The following is a 21671-nucleotide window of genomic DNA, read 5'->3' on the forward strand; positions in this document are numbered from 1 at the left end:
AACGAAGAACCAGATCGAGAACCAGAAGAAGAAGAAGAAGAAGGAGGAGAGAAAGAAGGAGATAACTTTTAGTAGAGAAGAAGGAGAGAAAGAGAGGACACACTAGAGTTGGATAGTTGGAGGGAGAAGAAGAAGAAGAAGAAGAAGAAAGAGGAGGGTATTGTAGGTATAAACTAAAAAATATCTTAAGTCAGATGACCAAATTACCCTTAAATTGCACTTTTTTACAATTTTAAAAATGTCCATGACCTTTTTACAATTAAGTTGTCTAAAGTGTTCTTACTGCCAATTGTCCGTATTCATAATCTAATGTTCTTAATCCTAGGCCTAGCTTGGTCCGAAAAAGAATTATGGTCTAAATTTCAACTAAAGCTCAGTCCATGAAGTCAGGACATACTTTTTCTCCAAACCCTTTTTTACTGGGCCTTTAGGTCTGGGCATACTGGACTACCAAGCGGTCCAGGCCCATAAATCAAAGGTAACGGTCAGGCAGTGATTGGCTAAAACAGAAATCCTCTCAGAACGCACGTTACGAACTTCGCGAGGTAAGTGTGTGAATAATGAATATATGATAGTCAAGGTTCCCTCCACATTCTAATCGATCAAAGTAGATCAACGGTTGTAATCAGCCTGTCACTGAACAAACGGTCACAGGCTATTGTTATTGTCGATTGTGCCACGATGGCAACGCCCACCACGAAAAAAGAATCTCTTTCATATTTTCTTCCCAACTGCTCACACAGCCTCTCTGGTCTTACCACTTCCTCTCGCGCGTGCGCTATACGCCTGCAACCATGGGTAAGGGACCAGGACTCTTCTCCGACGTCGGCAAAAAGGCCAAAGGTACTCGTTCTCGTCTCCACAATTCTACACAATCTCATACATCTGGTCTAAGTGTTGAATGTTGATAGTGTTTTTTGCGTATTTTGTGTTTTTAGATCTTTTGACGAAGGATTACAGCTCCGATCAGAAATTCACCTTCTCCACATACAGTAGCTCCGGCGTGGTACGTTGATCTAGCTGATTAAGATTTGTATCAAATAACTAAAATTAGTATTTGAATATGAGTTAGATTTGATTCATGAATCGCCTAGCTATAGCGAGAACGTGGTCTGTTTTACTTTTGCTAGATTCTGAAAGATTAGTGCTACTCTAGTGATTTAGCCGTAATTTGTTTTTCGAATAATGACGATACTTGTTATTTTCGCATATGCGGGGGCTTGATTATGATTATCTGTCTATCATTGGCTCGTGCTTTTTTATTTTGAGGTTTTGATGTTTCCAAGACCTAATATGTTTGCACGCAAAGGTATTAGAAAAAATAAAGTAAAAAAGAGGCATGTGATTTTTGGTATTTGCTCTTGACATCCTGTATGCATAGGGCACCTTTTTCAATTTAACATGCAGCTTGCCTGAGCTAGCTACACAACTGTTAGATTTTGTTCTGGTCGAGAATGTACTCATAAGCCACACTGGCTTTCATATGGAGCTTTCCGACTACATCAACCACCTGACACTTGTGTGGTTCAATTCTTGAAAACAGTCTCTCCACATGTTATGTGGGGATAAAGTCTATGTACAGCTTGCCTATTCCCGACCCCGCCCACTGCAGGAGCCTCGTGCACCAGAGTTATTTACCCTTTTATTATGGAGTATCTCTTGTGCTCTTTTCCGACTAAGTGGTAAAAATATTCTAGCCAAGAGTCATTACTTTCAGAAGTGTTAAGGTTTTTCTTGCTGTCTCAACTCAACTAGACAAAGCATTAGTACTAAAAGGTCGGGGTTTGTTGCACGATTCAGTTTTTTTTCGAATTTTGGATGACTGTCGGGACTGAAGCAGATGGCTTCTGAATTGATATTTATTTTTCTTTTCCATGAAGGTGGATTAATGATCAAAAGATTGAGGTACTTTAAGAATAAACACTTTAGACTATCCTAAAAACCAGAATTTGTATTTGTGGCAGCTCTAACATCTTCAGGATGCATCTAGTTTGGATTCCTTATTCCTGAATGATGCTAAGGCAGCCCTTCTTCATTGTAATCCTGTTCTTTTCTCTCTTTTTTTCAGGCCCTTACATCAACAGCACTGAGCAAAGGAGGACTTTCAAGTGGTGATGTTGCAGCACAGTACAAGTATAAGACCTCTGTATTTGATGTCAAAGTTGATACAGAATCTAACATCAGTTGCTTTCTTCATTTTTCTGAAGCATTGTACTCTGAATTGCTTTATTTGGCTTAGCATACATTTTCTTCTCTGTTTTCGCAGATCTCGACAACCCTCACTTTCACAGACCTACTTCCATCCACAAAGACCATTGCTTCATTCAAGTTGCCTGATTATAACTCTGGGAAGGTAGGAAATCCGGCATCTTTTAGCTGTAAGGTTTTATTATGAATTTGATCGTTAAAGCTTGTACATTCTATTTATTGTGCAGTTGGAGGTTCAGTACTTCCATGACCATGCAACTTTCACTACAGCTGTTGGTTCGAACCAGTCTCCTGTTATTGATGTAACAGCCACCGTTGGTAATCCAAGCATTGCCTTTGGTGGAGAGGCAGGTTATGATACTACTTCTGGTGCTTTCACAAAGTACACTGCTGGCATTAGTGTTACAAAACCAGATTTGAGCTTTTCAATTATCTTGTAAGCTTTTGGGCTAATTAGTTGCAAATGCTGATCGTAACCTTTTTCTTTCTTTGTTTTTGAGTATCCAGTCTCATTCGCACAATTTATCTCAGGGGTGACAAGGGGGACACAATTAGAGCCTCTTATTTGCATCATCTGGATCAATTGAAGACGACTGCTGCTGTTGGTGAACTCACCAGAAGGTTTTCCACTAATGAGAACACTGTTACAGTGGGAGGCTTGTATGCCGTTGATACCCTGACAGTAGTGAAAGCCAAGCTCAATAACCATGGGAAACTTGGGGCCTTGCTGCAGCATGAGGTTATACCCAAGTCAATTGTGACAATCTCTGGTGAATTTGACACCAAGGCCTTGGACAAAAATCCCAGGTTCGGCTTGGCGCTGGCCCTTAAGCCCTGATGGTTCCACGTTACGCGGTGATGCATTGACTGAATTCTTATATTTCATTTTTCCCCCTCGGTGGCACCTGAAATTCAGTGTCAATAAGTAGTTCCACAGGTATATTAGTTTCTTGGTACATGATAGCTGTGGATGAAGTGAAGTCTTTTGATACTTAGGTTTTACCATGGTTTTCTATTTCATTGACATTTGTTCTCTCTCCTTTAGGGTTTTGAGGCATTCAAGCGCACGGTAAACTTTCCTTATGTGCAGGAGTTCTATGATTTTGTTTCTATCTTGTTAGCTTTAAGCCGTAGTTGCTGCAATGAAGATGTATATTGGTACTATTGTTTTTGTCCTTTGCATCAAGATGATTACCTGCTTCAAGTGATAAAAATGGTTTTGTTCCCTTCGATTGAAATATAATTTACCTTTTAAATTTGGTATAAATTGTAAATCAAATTGAGAATAGAAACTCGAGACTTTCTAACTTATTTGCTGAGACTGGCGTACAATATGTCACATAAACCCATGAATACCAGGCGTGAAGTTCTCAGAACCGATTTGGGAGATGAATGATATGTACCCATCTTAAATTATCTCCTATCATTAGGATTTAGGACAGTTGTTTCCTCAAGACTCATTGCGATACTTCACAAACTTTAGACATTAAACACCAAAAACATATTTCCTCCCCGAGCTAACAAGTAGCGACAATAACTGAATACCATGAGCGAGTAAGAGAATTTTAAACAACGGATGGTTGACTGAGATCTTTACCGTGGTAATTCTTAGTATAAGCGGGCGATCGTGAAAATGTCACTTTACATTATTTCTCGCATTGGGCTTTTGTTCGTGTGTAAATGTCACTCTACGTTATTTTTTCCACTGAGTTTTGGCCCAGGTCTTAACCGGTTAATGAGGGTTGCGGAGTATTCCACGTGACCCATGATTTACCGATCAATTGTCTTGTGGGTAGTTAAGGGTCGGTTACACGTTACCAAAAAAAGAGGAAGAAAATTTTAGGGACACTAATTACTCATCAATATACATCAATGTCAAAGCTCTTTTTTTATATCGTAGGAACTCTCCATGACAAGCCCTTTGGACCCACGGAGTAAACCCTCAGATTTGTGCATCGCATCTTCATACGTTTTTTCTATACGGGATTAGGTAAGTTGTTGACATTTTTATCAAGGGGTGTGGTCCTAAAGTATTGGTGATAGGTTTCGAACTGAAGACCCATGAATTCACATAAAATACCAAGAACCAACTCGGCCAATCCATTTGGAGTTGCATGTACTTAGCAGCTTTTGCCCACATGTTATGCTACTGTAACAAGAAAGAAAAAGAACACTCACATGATGCTGTCCGGATATTTCCTACCACCAATTCTAACCATGTTCGCGAACTTTAAATGAAAACCCTATAACGAATGGAAACAGTCATACACATGCATAAATAGCAATAATCATTACCGAAAAACAGAGTTAAGGACTTCTCATCTTCATAAACTCAAGAGACCTATCCAAGACATCAAGCCATAAAACCATAAATAGAGACGTTTAACACTTTATAATAGTTAACTTTATAATATATGATTTGACATAATCTAACCGGGTGATATATAAACAAAAAATAAATTAATTAATTAAGCACCATTCACGCTACAAACGAGCTTGGACTTAAAAAGGCCAATCAGTCTCAGCTGCTCTGTCATTTCCTTCAACTTGGTCCCAACTCCCATGAAAGATTGAATAAATACAGAGCTATCTGGTCGGTGTCAAGCATAGAAAGCAACCAAGCCCCGAAGCTTTAAGCTATAAAGAAGGTTACATGGCCCATGCAACTCCTTTTTAAAAGGGAAAAGGAAGAAGAAGAAGAAGAGGAGCATATAATTAATATTGGAAAGACAATGAAATGATAACATGGAGGGGACAAAACTGTTGAGAAAGGTCTTACATCTTACATCGCTAAGATAAAATTTTAATGGACAATATATAAATCCAAGAATTTTCTTGACTTAGTAAGAAGCGTTTTAAAACCGTGAGTTTAAAATGCCCTAAAAATCCTATGATGAGCTGGGCTTGAACTCGAACTTGAGAAAACAGACAGTATCTTACAATAATAATCAAATAATAATCAAATTTGGGTTAGGAATATCATTGTTGTGTCCTAATAAAGTCTGCTCAAAACATTAAGAGTCTAAGATATGAACCCTAAAGAGAAGTTCCCACTACCCACCACCATTTCTTTTTATAATTTCGTGGGCCTAAAGGCACACACCAGACCATGAAAGAGTTCTTTCGTCGCTGAAAGGAGTATGTGTTGGTGGTCGGTAAAAGTTAATATCTTTACCAAAGATGATTGGCTTTTAAAAGCAAAAAAAAGAAAAGGAGACGGGGTACTGAGTCTTGATGACCCATATATATATATATATATATATCAACCAATTAAGACATCGTACGTGCTGGCCACTTAAAACCCAAAAAATAGTAAAATACCACTAATGACTAGACACCTTTTGAGAGCGAGGTTCTTCATACATGAGCAAATCACCCAACCAACCCAATGGCCGTCCTAAGATTCTAAAGGACCACATTTTACTTGTTTAATTGGAAATACCTTGCTTTATGCTCTTCAGCTGATATCACCTTGTTACACCAAATACATACCAAATCCATCTATATTTTTGGACACGCATTTAAAATTATAATTGATTCATTATATATAATGTAATATATACCAATTAATCCATCTCAATGCACTAAAATATTGAAAGTGGTGTACTTTTGTCTTTTTTTTTTCTTCCAACAGCCACAACTCTTTGGATATCCACTGGTTTTATTTTTGCATTCAACAAAATCAAGACAAGTTGGACCTCCAACATACATATCTTCAAATGGTTCATATGTTTTTATTTATTTATCAACCAACAAATTCTAACTTTTAAAGAAAAACCAACAATATATGCATTGCATGTAACTATAATTAAGGGTTGCTTGGAAAATATGAAAACATACATACATATATTAGAAGAAAAAAAGATCATGTATCCATTAACATGATGGGAATTGAATGTTGATCTATTCATTCAATTTTCCACAATATCAAAAACACTCACAAAGTGGTAATAATTAAGAACGATTAACGAAAATAATAATGAAAATCAATTTACTTCATCACCTATTCAAAACCAAGCTACTCTTTTTCCTTGTCATCCATGCTTCATCCTTCCCTCCATGCAAGTAAAAAAAAAAAAAACAAACCACACGTGCTAATCACCACATCAAGGTCTCCATGCACTGGCCCAAACCACCGGTTGGTCCTTCCACGACAAGAATATTCCGGCCGTATCGGTCGTTGACGGTGTCATTGACCAACAACCCTCCTTATACCTTCTCAACAAGGCGCGTACATCATCACAAACCTCATCACTATACGCCACAGGACTAAACCCACCTCCCCGTCCATGCAACCTCCTCGTCCAGCTCGTGGCGCACTCTCGCCGTTCGATCGAATCAGACGGTTGACCCGCCAGCAAGTCAACGATCGCCCTCCCCGCACCTCTTTCAAGCATCAACCGTTCATTATTTGCCCGAGGAAAACTCTCATCCAACGACTCAAAATAAATCCTAAAAAATCTCAAACATTCCTGAAACCCATGAACGAAATCCAAGCCTTCATCACCCACGTCAAGATCAGCCTCCTCTTCAACAACGGTCATGATCCTCGGATTCAATCTCCTAAAATTCGATATCACGTAATCTCGTCTATCATCAACGGGCGTGATTGAATGCAGTGTCCCCACAATATTAATCGCTAGGGCTTCATCATCCCTAACATCCAAATCCCTAAAATTCAAATCAGACAAATCCCCAATATGATTTACAACATTGAACTCGAAAGGAACCCCCATAAGCCTCGCGAATTTCTCCATTCTCCTCCCGATCTCCACCATTACTTTACCAGATCCCAAAACGGCCTCTTTTTTGGTAACGACGACGGTTGTTAGCCTCAAATGTGGGGTTTCGTCGGAACGAGTCGCTAGGGATTCGAGCAGAGTAGGCCATTGAGTGCAGCATGTGTTACTGATATCGATTATGTGGAGCTTGGTTTCTCCTTCGAATGATTCGATGATTGCGCCGTTGGATGCTACGTGACCGAATGTAATCCAAGGGCTTAGCTCTTGGAATTTGAGTAGAGTCTTCCTTGTTGATTCGAAGGAGGAGATTTTTTCGGAGGCAGAGGACAAGGTGTCGTAGCATCGGAGGCCGGAGTCGGTCATGCGACTGAACAAGGCTTGGAGGAAGTAGGAGGCGAGTTTTTGTTCGGTGTCGCCGTAAGGAGAGCTTAGTTCGTTGAGCATCCACATGAGTTGTTGGAGTTTGATGCTATCCTTTTCCGCGATTGCTCTTGCGGTTTCCAGAAGGATATGGGAAGCCCACTTGCAGGAGAAATCGAAGGAGAATTGTGGGTCAGGTGTGGTGGTGGTGGTGGAGGATTCAAAGGCATGGTGTGAGTGGTGAGAATGATGAGAGTGAGAGGGAGTGCTTGTGGTGGTGGGGGTGGATTGGTGGTGATGATAAGGATAGAGGTTGTAGTGTTTAGAAGAAGACGAGGAGAAGTCTTCATCATCCATGAAAGGGTTGAAGCATTCTGGGTCTTCTTGAATGTGGTGGTTATGGTATTGTCTTGAGGATCTAGAGCTGCTAGAGGTCCTGCTGGTTGAATTATTGAAAGACAATTGATCAGATTGTTGCTGCTGTTGTTGTTGAAGACCAACTAATCTAAATAAGGTATCCATTTTACCCCACATCAATAGACTTTGGGTAAGAATATTGGTTGTGAATGGAAGGGTTTGAAGAGATAGATACGAGGGGGTGCTTGTGTTTTTAAAAGAGGATCATGGGGTTGGATTTTAGTTGTCTTTTAGAAACATGATCGATGAGGGAGAGAGGAGTTGGTTTATCTTGACTATTTGAGAGAACTCTTGTATAGTTGCATTGGTGTTCTAGTGTATGTAAGGTTATATATATATACTCATTAACGGATTTGTATAGGAATCAACGGCAAATAAAGTATTATCACCCGAGTCGTTCAACCTATAGCTATGAGAGTGCAATGGTTCTAAACTAGTGTATGTTTGTGGGTGTTGTTGGGAATTGTCAATAACTCCTCAGTCAACATAATTAAGACATATACTCACTTGATGATATCCAAATTCGAGTTGTTCGATCATCCCGCTTGCTTAAAAAAAAAAGTGTTATTGAGAATCTTTCATGTTGTGTACAAAAATATAGATGACTTTCTTTTGGTGTAACCGATGAGGGGGGGAATAATTGTCGTTTTGAAGCTGTGTTACGTTGTCTCTAATAAATAATAATCTTTACGGAAGGAATTGAGCAATATATAAAATTTCAGATGTTGAGTGGTACATAGGAATAGATAGAAATATAGAACAGTTATCTGACAAAAGATGAAAAAAAAAGTAAAGAAAAGGATGTGAAGGTCCAGACTCCAGAATCCAGATCACTAAATGGGTTAGTGGGTGTTGCTTTTCATATACTGAGAGAGAGAGAGAGAGAGAGAGAGAGAGAGAGAGAGAGAATGTTACAGGTTTTAGTGGGAGGTAGCAGGCGTGGCAAATGGGTTTGAGAGAGACAGAGAGTCAAAGAGAGAGATGAGTGGCAGTAAGTAAAGCTGCTGGCATGAGTAACCATCATCATCAAACCCACTTCCAACACAAACCCAACTCACAATTTCACATTGCATTGCCTCCTAATCCTAATCCTAATCCCTCTCCAAACTCTGCCAACATTCTTCACACTTGTGTTTCCTTTTCTATACTACTATATTGTTTAGTCCTTTTGTTGTCTAGGCATGCATGCCTATTAAATAAATTCTTTCAGTTTTAGTTGATCAGCAAATCTAGGATCTCCTCCACTTCTTCCAAAGTTGTTGTCTGGCAAAATGCACTTTCTCCAAATATAAATGGTGTTGATATGACAAAGGTGTGTTGTCGTCGGTAGACATATTCATTAATTGTTTGTTGTAGTTGCTGCCCTTGGTTTTCTTCATCAATCATTACCAGAAGAATTCCATGTACTACGTCTCTTCTCTTGTCTTGTTTTGTTTAAGGAATTCAGACAGTTTTATTATTGTTGTTGTCATTGGGAACCATCATTGCAGACAGGAACATTACATGGGTATTAATGCCACTTCAACGGTAGTGTACATATAAAGGACAGTTTGGTCACTCAATTCCCAAAACTTATTCCCAAACAGAATTTTTATTTTTAATTAATAACCACTATACAAATTTGCTGCTATTTGCACATTTGATATAAGTCTAAATTCGATTCATTAGGCTCGTATGCACAGAAATTTTTTATTTAACGGAAAATTTATTCACAAACAAAATTTTTATTTTTAACTAATAACTACTATACAAATTTGTTGCTATTTGTATATTTGATATGAGTCTAAATTCGATTTGTTAAGCTCGTATACACATAAATTTCTTACTTAATGATAAGATAAGTTGGATCAAAACCTAACGCATAGCCATAAAGTTACATTCCCAACTTTCTAAGCTTGTTCAATTAACAAAGACTATGTAACAATAATATAGATGATATGTCACTCCTCGACCATTATAGATGACAACATATGTTCGACCTGGTCTTTTTGTCGTTTAGTATGCTGTATTAAACATTAAATACTTAATTATGCTAAACAATATTTATTAAAAAAAAGAAGAAGAAGAAAAGAAGAGGCTGACTGGTTGTTTCCATAAATAAAAAAAGGCTGACAGGTTGGTCCGAGAGTAAGTTTGACTAGGCAATAACGTAATAAAACACGGTATTAACAAGGACCCCCTGCCTATCATTTTCGTTGATCACCTTTAATTTCCAGCAATTAATCTCTGTTTAATTAATTAAAGTAAATTGTTAATGTTAGGCAAGACCAGACCCCCACACATCTGGGATTAATTTAGATTTTGAAGAGTTGTTGACCCAAACTGCTCTTTATATATAACTGCAGTGGATGATAGAGCATATGTCCCCTTCTTTATATACACTTAAATTAAACTATAGTGGCTTAATTAAGATAGACATGGCTGATAACTGACTTGGTTGATATTGTAGTATTGAATCTTTCTCTGAGGCAAACCATATGAACTCGGAAGTCCTGAGTTCGATTCCATTGAGAGCAATACCGTTATGATCATGCGTAACACTTTGACCAAACTTATCCTATTAACATTTGGACTCAACTAGTCAACTTACTCTATCGTCATATGAAGCAGGCATTTCTGATGTCCAAAGCATAAACTTGTATAATGCGATTCCCGATTAAGAAAAAGAAGGTTTTTTGTAATTACTTTGCCATTGTTACGTCCAAATAATAATAATTAAATGAAAATATGTGCCACATGGGCTCTACTTTTTAAGCCATCAAGTGAGGAAGCCCAATGGGCCGTATGTTCGTTTATAGACAAGACAGGACAGGACAACCCTTCAAAGAAGTTTGGCTTTTGTCGACTTGTTTGTTGTAATCTAAAATACATCAAAAGCTCTGCTCATCCCAACTTGGCATATACATACATATATGTACAGACTACAGGAGCTAAGACCAATCACATTAACCACGCCTACAACTCTAGACATCAATCCTTCCTTCTCTTAATCCCAATCCTACAACTCCACTTCAACTTGGTTTTGGAATTTAGTTCAAGTGCCGCAGAGACTACACAAGAAGCACAAGAAAGTTCACTGGCACAGCTCTGAATTCAAGATGCAAAACTAACCAGCGTTAAGTTGAAAGATAAAGGCTTTCAAACCATGGAGAGAACAATCAATCAGAAAAAAGCCTTAATATATATTACACTCTCAGAGAGTCAGAGAGCAAAAAATAAAAAAGGAAACATTAGTATGACAAACTATACCTGGGAGGGAGTCTCCACTTTCTGTGCCAATATATAGAAACTCTAGACCATAATGGGAACCCAAAATTGTAGTCAAGTGGCCGATCAACAGGTCCACCGACAATCAATGGTAACCACACATATCTCGAGTTCCTTAAATCAGCTGGATTCCATCTATCCGCCATGAAAATATATGAATCTGGAAGGCCTGGCAAAGGAATTACATATGTACTCTGCGAAAAGAATGTTGTAAGCCGGAAAATCTTGTTTCCACCAATGCATGGGTTTCCCACGGTCTCCCACGGCCCCATGATGGACTCCGCTGCATGAGCCAGTGCTTCATTTGGCGCCCATCCAGTGCAGCCTGATGTGATCATGTAATATGTTCCTTGGTGCTTGAACAGTGCCGGGGCTTCCCGGTGTTGCCCAACGAGGATACTTCTCACTACATCCGTAACGTAAAGATAATCTTCTGTTAGAGGACCGATGTGTAGTTCACTGTTATCCTCAGACGAATAAATGAGATACACTACACCATCATCATCTTTGAATAGAGTCATATCCCTGCTGTCAAATCCATGTGGTCGTTTGCTATATAGATAATCAAAAGGACCAGTTGGGTAATCGCTTATGGCAATGCCGACAGCAGCTTTAGTGTAGTTGACATCATCAATATGCATCCACATCACATACTTCGCGGTCTTCTGATTGTAAATCACTTTTGGCCTCTCAAGCACATTAGATTTATGGAGATCATGGGTTTCATTTTGCTCTTCTGCCGCTAACACGATGCCCTCATTTTTCCACGTCCACAAGTCCTTGGAGGAATAGCAACCAACTCCTATGATGTCAACCTGAATAAAAGAGTCAACTTCGAGGTCAAAATTGGAAGGATTTATAAAATCAAGCTAATCTGCAGTCAATAAGGTAGCACTAAACTACATCTCAGATGTTCCTTCTTCAAATGAAGGGGGGTTGAGTTATAGTGTAGGACAACTTGGTGGCCATATAATCGACGCATGATGGAAGAGCCAAAGCATGTTACAACAAGGTTATATCAAGTTTTAGTAAAACACTACCACATGGACTTACCAAACATTGCAAAAGCTGCATGCAAGATATTCATTTGGTTATTACCCTGCTCTAATGTTCCGTGAGAAAATTCAACAAGATACATAAGAAACTTAATTCAGATCCATAATTTCTTATCAGAAATATTTGGCTTCTGGGAAGGACTTGGTGCTGTAATTGATGCATGTCTACTACACATGCACGTCAAAATGCATCATTGTTTTTCTTCAGGATCAGAAGCAGAAAACCAAGCACAGACTAGAGCATGAAAATTTATCTCCTTTGAAATGTACCAACGTCCAAGCGAGATTAGCATACTTCTCTTTCTCTTCATTTTCTCTGTCAGTGTGTTGTGAGTGTGTGTCTGCCAGAATCCCATAGTTTATTGGCTCCAGGCGCAACTCTACGTCAGGAAAGATAATTGCAAACCTAGATCCCTCATTTTTGCCAGTACTGTCACAAACCCACCAGAAAAAGAACATCATTTTGAAAGAGCTCCACATCCGCTTACTGAGTATGACAGCCTATGACTAAACCCCGGTTATATCCTTCAAATAATTTGAGCACCTTCTAAGTACACTATCTAAAGGCTTTAAGCTTTTAATTCCAATAATAATATAAGCTCGCAAAGACTCACTGCCATTCAAAGTATTCTCCATAGAAACAGGATAATACATTAATACCATAATAGAATATAATAAAGACAAATACATGTGGGCAAATTCTAAAGCCAGAGCCACCATCATTAGCTCTCTTCTACTGGCTAAAGTATGCTCGGTAAAATGTTTTAAAAGCGCAATAACACAGGGCAAAAGCAAATCTTCCTATTCATTAAGGTCCTGTCCCTTCTAGCTAAGAATTAAACATACACTTACAGCATCTCAACATGGAATACTGCAAGCTGGACTGTCAAACATCTCCTCTCACCTCAATAGCATCCATCTCTCTAATGATATCCCCTTCAATCTAAACTTGCTATAGCACCTTAACTTGAGACTTGAAAGGTCGCAAGGCCCTCATGACTGGGATGGGTCGTGGCCACCTCCAATACCATAAAAAGGAATAAATAATTAATAACTGCCTCAAACGTACAGTGCCAAAAGCCAACCAGCTATAAGCAGTCTAAGATGAAATCCATGCTTTTCATTGTTGTATCCTTGGTCATAACCACCTACTCGCAAATGGTTAAGGGAACAGGATGGTAGTATAGGCATGCATTCAGGCCATATCTACAAGGCTTCAGCTGATCACTATGTTTCGGGACACAAGCCTGGATTCCCATCTCTTGGTTTTATGTTCCTTCAGAAAGAAGTGAGCTGCTGATTTTAAAGTCTTTGTGAATCAACTGAACTGCCTCGTTGAAACTATATGACTAGTTGTCCCACCTCGGGACGAGATGTGATTACTCTTATGGGACAAAAAGTATTAAGATGCCAAATGGGTTTAAGACTAGCAGAGAGAATGTCTTTTTTGTTTCATCTCTGAGTTCTTCTCCCATTCATGGAGCAAAGAACTGTCACCCCAACTACCTCCATATCACAGCAAATTATCAACTAGCATCAGCTAAATGCGAGATAAAAGATAATGGGAGATCCAAATTATGCACAAGATATCTACAAAACCAAAATGTGGTGGAAGATTTGAATTTACATATAAAATTAAACCAGTGACTATTTTAAAATAAAAAAACTTACCCGTGCTGCTCCTTTTTTGTGAGCGTGGTAGGTGGGTCCATCCTTGTACTCTCCATACCAATAATATGTCCTTGACTTGTGGTCATATAGAATACCCCCTCCATGCGCTTGAATGGGATTTCCCTCAGTATCGAGCCAAATTTTACCAGGATAGTAATGAAAGCTATCATTACCATTACCATTCATTGGATCTATTGCAGTTTTCATGTCAGGAAAGAATAGGTGCCTAATTTGAGAATTCTCATCAAGAAACTCATCTATTAGTGTGTTCGGTTTCTTAGGTTTTCGCTTCACAGCTCGCGGGGATCGTTTTCTAGGAGGTGGGATTTGGACATTTTCTTCCTCCACCTCTTCAAGTTCATGGATGACTGGATGATGCCCCATTCGTACTTGGAGCTCTCTGCCTACTCCATCCCTTGGGATAATAAGGTAGTATAAATGAAGGAAAAGCAGAAATCCAACCAAGCTCCAAACCACAGCAGTTGCTGTACATCTGCTCCCTGCATTGCAATTGAAAGATGTTGGTTTCTTGCATTTGTGCTGTATCCTCATTTTCTCTTCCTTTTAATCTTCAAGAAAATGCAGCATATAAGTATTGCAACCTATGGACATCCAACGAAACCGACCAAACATAAGTCAACCACAAAAATCCATACTTGGTAATGAATAAATTCTCCATGAAATTTAAGATATAAACTTTTAAAGAATGTTCAAAATTTGAATAATATACAAATGAGTGAACTATTTCAGTGCATTCCAGATCTAGTCAAATTTCATACATCTGCTATAGCCCTACAATTCCTTGAGCTTCCTAAGATCAGCTCACAGCCCATTTACAATGAAACAATCACCTTCCTAATTAAATCATTCACGGTGCAATTATATAAATGGGAAATTACACATCGCAAAATCAGAACATGTGACCAATTCAGAATCTAAATTAAACCCTCAATTACAAAAATCCATATAATTTTTGCACCAAATACCATTTACTAGTTGATGAAACATATAACTCACCAATTGTTAGACCATAGCAACCCTTGTCACATACAAAAATAGTACGTAGAGGAAGGAAAAACCCAGACGAAAAGTCAAGCAACTCACCTGAAAAAACCCGAATCATGAGCGGAAACCAACTTCCGGACATGGGTCTAATGTTGGAACCGCCGACACGCTTCCAAGTTCGAACAAGATTGATCCTTAGTTAGTAAACAAAGCAATTCCTAACCCACTTCAGATTATCAATCCCACAACACATATGAGCCTTCCACTCGATAATTGAACGAACAAATGGAGTGAAGTCAAAGAAGAGAAGAAAGAAGCAGTTGGGCAGTTGATTTCAGGTCCAAATTTGGATCTGATTAAGAGGGATAGTTGTCGACGATGAAGTTGACTTGCGAACAAAGATGGAGAGGGTGTGAACAAGGGATCGAGTGATAGAGAGAGAGGGAGATTAGTCTGAGCGAGTGAAGAAGAATTCCCTTCCCCTTAACTGCGTCTTACCCTAACTGCGTATATCTGTAATAAATCTGGAAAGAATTTATAATGGTGGAACATACCATGCACAGTTGCACACACATACTCCATTGACATTGAATGAGTTTATTCTAAAAAAATGACAAAAACCCTTTTTTTTACCATTTCTGCTTCAATTACCAAAATTTTAAAATGTAAATGAAATTGACAAAAAATAATAAAAATCCACAAATGCTTTAAAACATCCCACTCTTTTCCAATTCCAACTATCTCAAATGCTGAGATAAACACGCATGATTCATGTAAAATCATTGTCCCACATGATGTATATAAAATCGCATAATTCATGATAGTTTTTGAAATAATTGGGACAATAAAACATTAGAATCCGTCACATTATTGTTAGAAATCAGACAAAGTTGTACTTGTATAGTTGTACCCAATATTTTTTTTTTTTTTTGGGAAAAACAAGAAATCGTGAACCTTTGGAGTCATTGAACGCAAAAATAATCATTTAAAGACAACTGAATCTAGCTGTTCATGCATGTCTAGCTGTTCATGCATGTCATAAAGCTTAACCTATTAGGTCTGTCTTGATAAAGTACAAAAATGGTTAACCGGCTAAGGGAGGTGTATACACAACTTGTTACATTCAGACCACAAAACAAAAGATAAAGAGGATAAAGTGGGTGAGGAATTTAATGGCTTGGTTGATTAACTAACCAAATTTATTAGGTTGCTTGGCAATTTGTTGGAGGCGTGTGACACAAAGAAACTGCCTTATATAACCAATCTCTTGTGGACAAAACTTGGTTTTATTGAGTTGGATCATTTGGAAGGTGATGTGAAAACCGTCCCTTTTGTGTCATTCACTCATAGGTGATAGGACTAATATGGTATGGCTTGGTGCATTTGTTGATAATAATATTGAGGATCCTTAATTGCACCAAAATACATGCATTTAACCATACATTTGTATTTGGTGTGATACAATCATAGAAATACTATTCTCTGTCAATGTCATGCAGCAGGGTGTTGAAAAAAATCATAGAAAACGATTAATCGGTTATTTAAAAAAAATTATTTAGAATCGACAGAAATAATCGTCGATAACCAATTCATGTCAAAAAATAAAATCATAACCAATTGTTTACACCCCTAATGTCATCCAACCAAACCTTTTGAAGATATGTCATTAACACCAAAGAATTTTCCTTTATGTGGTGGTCAAATTTACACACGGACCAAACACCCCAAAATGGGTCTTTAGGCTGTTTGCCTCGGGATTCTCTGAATATTCAATGTTCAAACCTTGAAAATGACAAAGGTCATCAAGTTTAGCGGCCGTAGGTTGGTCGTAGATGCTCTAACACTCAAGTCAATCACAAGATCAAAGAGGGGCAAATAATCACAAAGTAGTGCTTAAAATTTAACTCAAATTCTTCTCTCCTTTTTGTAGTGAGGGATTTGAATATCCGTCCTCCTCAATCAACCGATCTTCAGGGATCACTAAATCAAATCCTTGTTTTAATGGTCGATCACCCCGGATATTTTAGGCCTTTTGATTTGAGTTTGGTCAATGTGAATTTTCATCTAATGAGGTTTTGACACGTGTCTAATGTGAGATGACTCCTCTCCGTTTGTACTTTATATCCACAAGATTTCATCTTTGACATCTCTGTCTATGGAGTGCCTTATGAACTCTTTAAACAATCAAATCATTTTATTTCTGTACCAAAAGAACTACCATAAGCTGCCTAACTCCCATGAAATCATGTACATATTGAGGTTTAATGACCATCATTTCCATGTGTTTGGTTAGGAATATGATTGAACATCTAGAAAAGCTTCTTTCCCTGTCTTGATAAGCTTTTGCTACCCAAATTAACACGAAAACCACCATGATAATGGAAAGAGAGACCATAACAATTTGTATTGCTATTTAGATACTCACTCTCCCATCTTCATGAGATCATGAGTTCTAGTGAGTGGAGATTAGATAATTCCTTGAAATAAAACCAGTGAGGAAATGATAAGAATGCCCGTAAAGAGATACCGGGAGCAAGCAATACCTTTAGATGCAAGAACTCATCATCTCTTGCAGTTGGTCCCAATCATATCTGTTCATCCCAAGTTTCCGATTTTGTTTAAGTAGGTTCTGTATATTGAGCGTCCTCTACCGTGTGGTTCGGATTAATTTGGATGGCGGAGGCCTTTTTTGGATGCATGTGTAATTACAGGAAATAATGGGGTTGTTTTAAGAATCGGCCACATGTATTTTTGTATTCTTTTTATTTATTTATTTTTATGGTATGCAACACGAATCATGGTGATACGCTGAATCAGTAGCGAGAGAAGGGAAAGGAAGGATTTCCAGGGATCAATTGAAGGCAAAGTCGCTCACCTCTCTCTCTGATTCGCAGATCTCTTTTCTTCAATGGGTTTGTGGGAAGCTTTTCTCAATTGGCTCAGGAGGTCAGCTCCTACCCTCTCTCTCCTCTGTCTCTCTTTAAATTTATGTTTCGATTTTTTTCTCATTTGATGTGGTACATGCCAATAATTGATTCCAAGTTTTAATTTTTGTTTATTTTGATTGAGAAAGGAAGACGCTTGAGCTTCCTTTCTTCGAATGTGTTCATTTAGCGTATGATTGGAGTTTTTGTGAAGTTATGTGTTGCGACTTGCGATGTTTATTAGCTGTGTAAACCATGGCTTTTTATGGCTTATTTCTTGCTGGGTTTTGTCTCATCTTGCACTTTCTCTCAAGAACCAGATGAAGCGTTCTATAAAGACTGTTTTTGCTTTCCTTAAATTTTGTCTATTGTTTTATTTTTTATCTTTTGAATGGGAATTTACTTACAATGAACTGTGGTTTGGCATAGTGTTTGAATCCTTTGATTGCTGTTATGAGTCTTACGATTGTTGTGCCAATGGCATTACAATTGTCCTTGTATAATGGTGATGAATATGATGATATGAATCTTATTACTATGGAGACATGGGGATTGACTAACATGAAAGAGGAATAAAATAGACAGAAATGGGGATGGAGAAGGAGATGAGCTTTCTGGATATTGAAGATAAAGGTTTATGAAAGCCCACATGGATGTCAATGTTTTATGATGCTATACTGAGGATGGTATCCTTGTATCTATGTGGATATGCATTTGGAATGGTATCATGGTCAAGTGACTACTCAATGTTTGTAATATGCTAGGGTTTCAACTTTGAATCGTAGAAAACATTGGCCGTTGCCACTTTTCACTGATAGAAATGAATTGGTGCTACTGCTATGCATAAAGAGAGAAACAAAAGATCCATCCTTTTTAGTTTTTAACTTAATCTTCATAAAGATGAATTTTGTGTTTAAGTTTGATGGCATGTGATGCCCAATTTTGGATTTTATGAAAAACATATTGGCAGATTTATATGTGGGTGCGCACATTGCTACTTTTAGGATATAACTATTTGGCATTAAGTATCATGTCTTATCGATCTGATAATGTTTGTATAAATTATTTGATGGATTCCTAGTTACGTAGTTTAAATGCTGAGGTTGTCTTTTGTGTCACTAAGTCACATAAGAGTACAGGAACTATATTTGTCGTATATGTCACCTTGAGAGACATCAATATCTTTTGTCGTCATTGGGGTGACTAACAATTTGCAGTTAGAAATAAGTAATGGATGACGTAGGATTAATGAAGTGTTCAGTTTTGAATTGGATTGAATGGTGATGGAAACTATGTGATGGATTCCAAACAATTTTCACTATGTATTAATGGAGTTACCCTAAATAGTTGTCATTAAGGCTTAGAGGGATGATGTCAATGACCATTCAGAAGTGTTAGACTTCTCATCAAGTTAATCTATTTGGAATTACTTTCCCCGTGGATTTGTTTGAGGATTGAACTAGTTTTGATAGAAATCCTGCGGTGATCACTCAATTTCAGTTGAACTTTCCCCTAATATAATACCATTTAACACATGCTACCCTCTCATTGCACTGAATGATTATATGATGCATGGTAATTGAAAATTTAATCAAAGGACCCACTTAAAAGTTGTTATCTTTCAAAAAAATTTATAATGGCGCTGACACTGTACATCAATGCCTATCAATCCATTAGTTTTCCTTGGAATATGCCTCGGAAGCAAAGAGTAGGAAATGAGGGATAAATACATGACAAGTGTTAAATGGACAAGATGGATGAGAGATCCTTGGCATTGTCACATGCACGGAAACTGCTTCATGCATATATTTATTGTTTTAGGTTTTTTTACTTGCTGACCTTGATGGGATTAGCAAATTGAATGGCACATTTTATTTGTTTTTCATACTTGAACGCAGCCTATTTTTCAAGCAAGAAATGGAATTATCCTTGATTGGACTTCAGAATGCTGGGAAAACCTCACTTGTTAATGTTGTTGCTGTAAGTAAATTGTTAGCAAAGCATGTATAAATTATCTTCCTTTTGTACAATTCTTCGGGCCAATATCTTTATTTTATTGTTGTCTGTTTTTCAGACTGGTGGATATAGTGAAGATATGATTCCTACAGTAAGTTAGCTTTTCCTCACCTGAAGGACTTATATTTGAAACTATTCTTTTGCTAATTTAGTATCATTCCTTACCCTGATGGATTGTCATATTGTGGCTTTTATCTCCTCGTAAAGTTAAATAAATGTTATTGCTATGCTGTTTTCAGGTAGGATTCAATATGAGGAAAGTAACAAAAGGAAATGTTACAATAAAGTTGTGGGACCTTGGTGGTCAACCCAGGTTTCGCAGTATGTGGGAGCGATACTGTCGTGCTGTTTCTGCTATTGTGTATGCACAAATTTTCCTTTTCTTTTTTATACTGACAGTCAACTCTTTGTCTGGTTCCTTTTGCGGTTCCCAGAAAAGATACCTACAGCCACGTTATTAAGTAATAAGTAGTTACTACTTTGATGCAGCTATGTGGTTGATACTGCTGATCATGAAAACTTGAGTATCTCAAAGAGCGAGCTTCATGATTTGCTGAGCAAACCGTCATTGAGTGGTATTCCCTTGTTAGTGCTCGGTAACAAGATTGACAAGCCAGGAGCTCTGTCTAAAGAGGCTTTGACTGAGGCAATGTAATATCAATTTCACTTTTTTCTTCTCTGACAGTTGATTCGAATTGGTTTCAGTTGAATCTAGTTTTAGCAGTAATTTTATGTTTCCTTACCAATAATAGCATGTGCTCTGCAGGGGACTCAAGTCAATTACGGACAGAGAAGTTTGCTGCTTTATGATCTCGTGCAAGAACTCTACCAATATCGATTCGGTTATTGATTGGCTTGTGAAGCATTCTAAATCAAAGAGCTGAGAGGGCTGTTATCCTGTGACTGTATTTCTGTGTAATAATATCTTGTTTGCTGATTTACATACTTCTTTGCTTGGAGAGATGCTGTACGATAGGTCATTGTGTTTCTCAGTGCGTATGCGAGGTTTTTCGTGGTGTTAACATTCCATATATGCTGCTGCTGTTTTTTTTTTTGGCTTTGTCATTTTAGCGGAGCTATGCCTCGCTGGTAAAGACTGAATCTGGCTTTGGTGGAGGAGGGAAATAGATTTAGAACTGAAGGGGATATATACACCATTCTGGTTCGCATGGAACTCTGTAAAGTACTTGTACACTATTGCATCTTTTATTCCATCTAAAAATTTGTTTCTTATGTGAAACATCTTTCCCATACCCCCATCTTTGCTCTGTTGGTTGCCTCTGCCATATTAATTCTTTGGCTCTATAAGAATCCATGAACTTTAAATTTTGGTTCACCAATCACTGGAATATCTTTCAATCTTGTTTTGATTTTCTTCTATGAATATGCGTGGTTTGTGAAACACACCTTATCTAGAGCTAATTTAAGTTGATTCATTTCCACAATTGCAGATTACTCTCTCTGTATGTTATTCCTAGAGTGGTACTCCAGGTTTTCTCAACCATGAAAGTGCATGGTCACGATCACACTGTTCGCAAAACCCAGAAACTATCCTGTGAAAAGAATCAAAGGATGCTTAGAAATGAAATGCAATACCGTTATTTCTTTAATCCCTCTGATGATTTGTAGGTTTTCGGCTTCTAAAGTTTGATCATGCTTCTCCTCCAAAACAGCTTTTGCAGAATCATCAAGTTCAAACCCCTGACTGCATTCTTGAGTTACATTTTCTATTGTCCAAGGAGTCAATGAGAAGTGGTGACCGAGCCACCTGCATCCCAAGAAAGAAAAGTCAACTCATCCCCCAACAACTAGTGAAACACAGTTGTTGTCTATTTTAATACCAGCAATGGAGAGAAGAATTAGTAGAAGCTGAAGTTGTGGGAATGCAGAACATGCTCTGCCAGCCAATCTTACTAACCACTTAATGAAGAGTGATTAGAAAATGTTGCAATTTGGTTACAGTTGACCCAGTACAAGTCAAGCATAGAAATGGTACAATTTGTCAA

At 38.0% G+C, this 21671-nt stretch overlaps 4 protein-coding genes across 7 annotated transcripts; 2 read left to right on the forward strand and 2 right to left on the reverse strand.

The window, feature by feature from the left end:
* Positions 1-690: 690 nt before the first annotated feature.
* Positions 691-3451, forward strand: LOC120011955 (mitochondrial outer membrane protein porin 2-like). 2 transcript variants are annotated; one of them, XR_005471177.1, is made up of 7 exons: positions 692-843; positions 939-1006; positions 2069-2179; positions 2267-2353; positions 2436-2644; positions 2740-3145; positions 3254-3446. XR_005471177.1 is itself a non-coding variant. In XM_038863157.1 (6 exons), the coding sequence occupies exons 1-6, from the start codon at positions 795-797 to the stop codon at positions 3044-3046; spliced, it is 831 nt and encodes a 276-aa protein (XP_038719085.1). In that variant the 5' UTR covers positions 691-794; the 3' UTR covers positions 3047-3451. The 2 variants fall into 2 exon arrangements, 1 of the variants encoding a protein (XP_038719085.1); XM_038863157.1 differs by having other exon boundaries at positions 691-843; positions 2740-3451.
* Positions 3452-6066: 2615 nt separating this feature from the next.
* LOC120012358 (protein SHORT-ROOT-like) lies at positions 6067-8601 on the reverse strand. Its single transcript, XM_038863752.1, has one exon. The coding sequence runs from the start codon at positions 7842-7844 to the stop codon at positions 6315-6317; it is 1530 nt and encodes a 509-aa protein (XP_038719680.1). The 5' UTR covers positions 7845-8601; the 3' UTR covers positions 6067-6314.
* A 2194-nt stretch (positions 8602-10795) lies between these two features.
* LOC120013248 lies at positions 10796-15259 on the reverse strand. 3 transcript variants are annotated; one of them, XM_038864996.1, is made up of 3 exons: positions 14825-15259; positions 13721-14220; positions 10796-11809 (listed from the first exon to the last, which is right to left on the reverse strand). In XM_038864996.1, the coding sequence occupies exons 1-3, from the start codon at positions 14865-14867 to the stop codon at positions 10958-10960; spliced, it is 1395 nt and encodes a 464-aa protein (XP_038720924.1). In that variant the 5' UTR covers positions 14868-15259; the 3' UTR covers positions 10796-10957. The 3 variants fall into 3 exon arrangements, with proteins under 3 accessions (XP_038720924.1, XP_038720923.1, XP_038720921.1); XM_038864995.1 differs by having other exon boundaries at positions 13721-14289; XM_038864993.1 differs by having other exon boundaries at positions 13721-14322; positions 14825-15257.
* A 1735-nt stretch (positions 15260-16994) lies between these two features.
* Positions 16995-20916, forward strand: LOC120012145 (ADP-ribosylation factor-like protein 8a). The gene is made up of 6 exons (XM_038863436.1): positions 16995-17671; positions 19548-19629; positions 19724-19756; positions 19905-20026; positions 20155-20316; positions 20432-20916. Exons 1-6 carry the CDS (start codon positions 17634-17636, stop codon positions 20547-20549), a joined length of 555 nt encoding a protein of 184 aa, XP_038719364.1. The 5' UTR covers positions 16995-17633; the 3' UTR covers positions 20550-20916.
* Positions 20917-21671: the final 755 nt, after the last annotated feature.

This window comes from Tripterygium wilfordii, chromosome 13 (assembly GCF_013401445.1).
Source record: "Tripterygium wilfordii isolate XIE 37 chromosome 13, ASM1340144v1, whole genome shotgun sequence".
Classification (NCBI taxonomy): Eukaryota; Viridiplantae; Streptophyta; class Magnoliopsida; order Celastrales; family Celastraceae; genus Tripterygium; species Tripterygium wilfordii.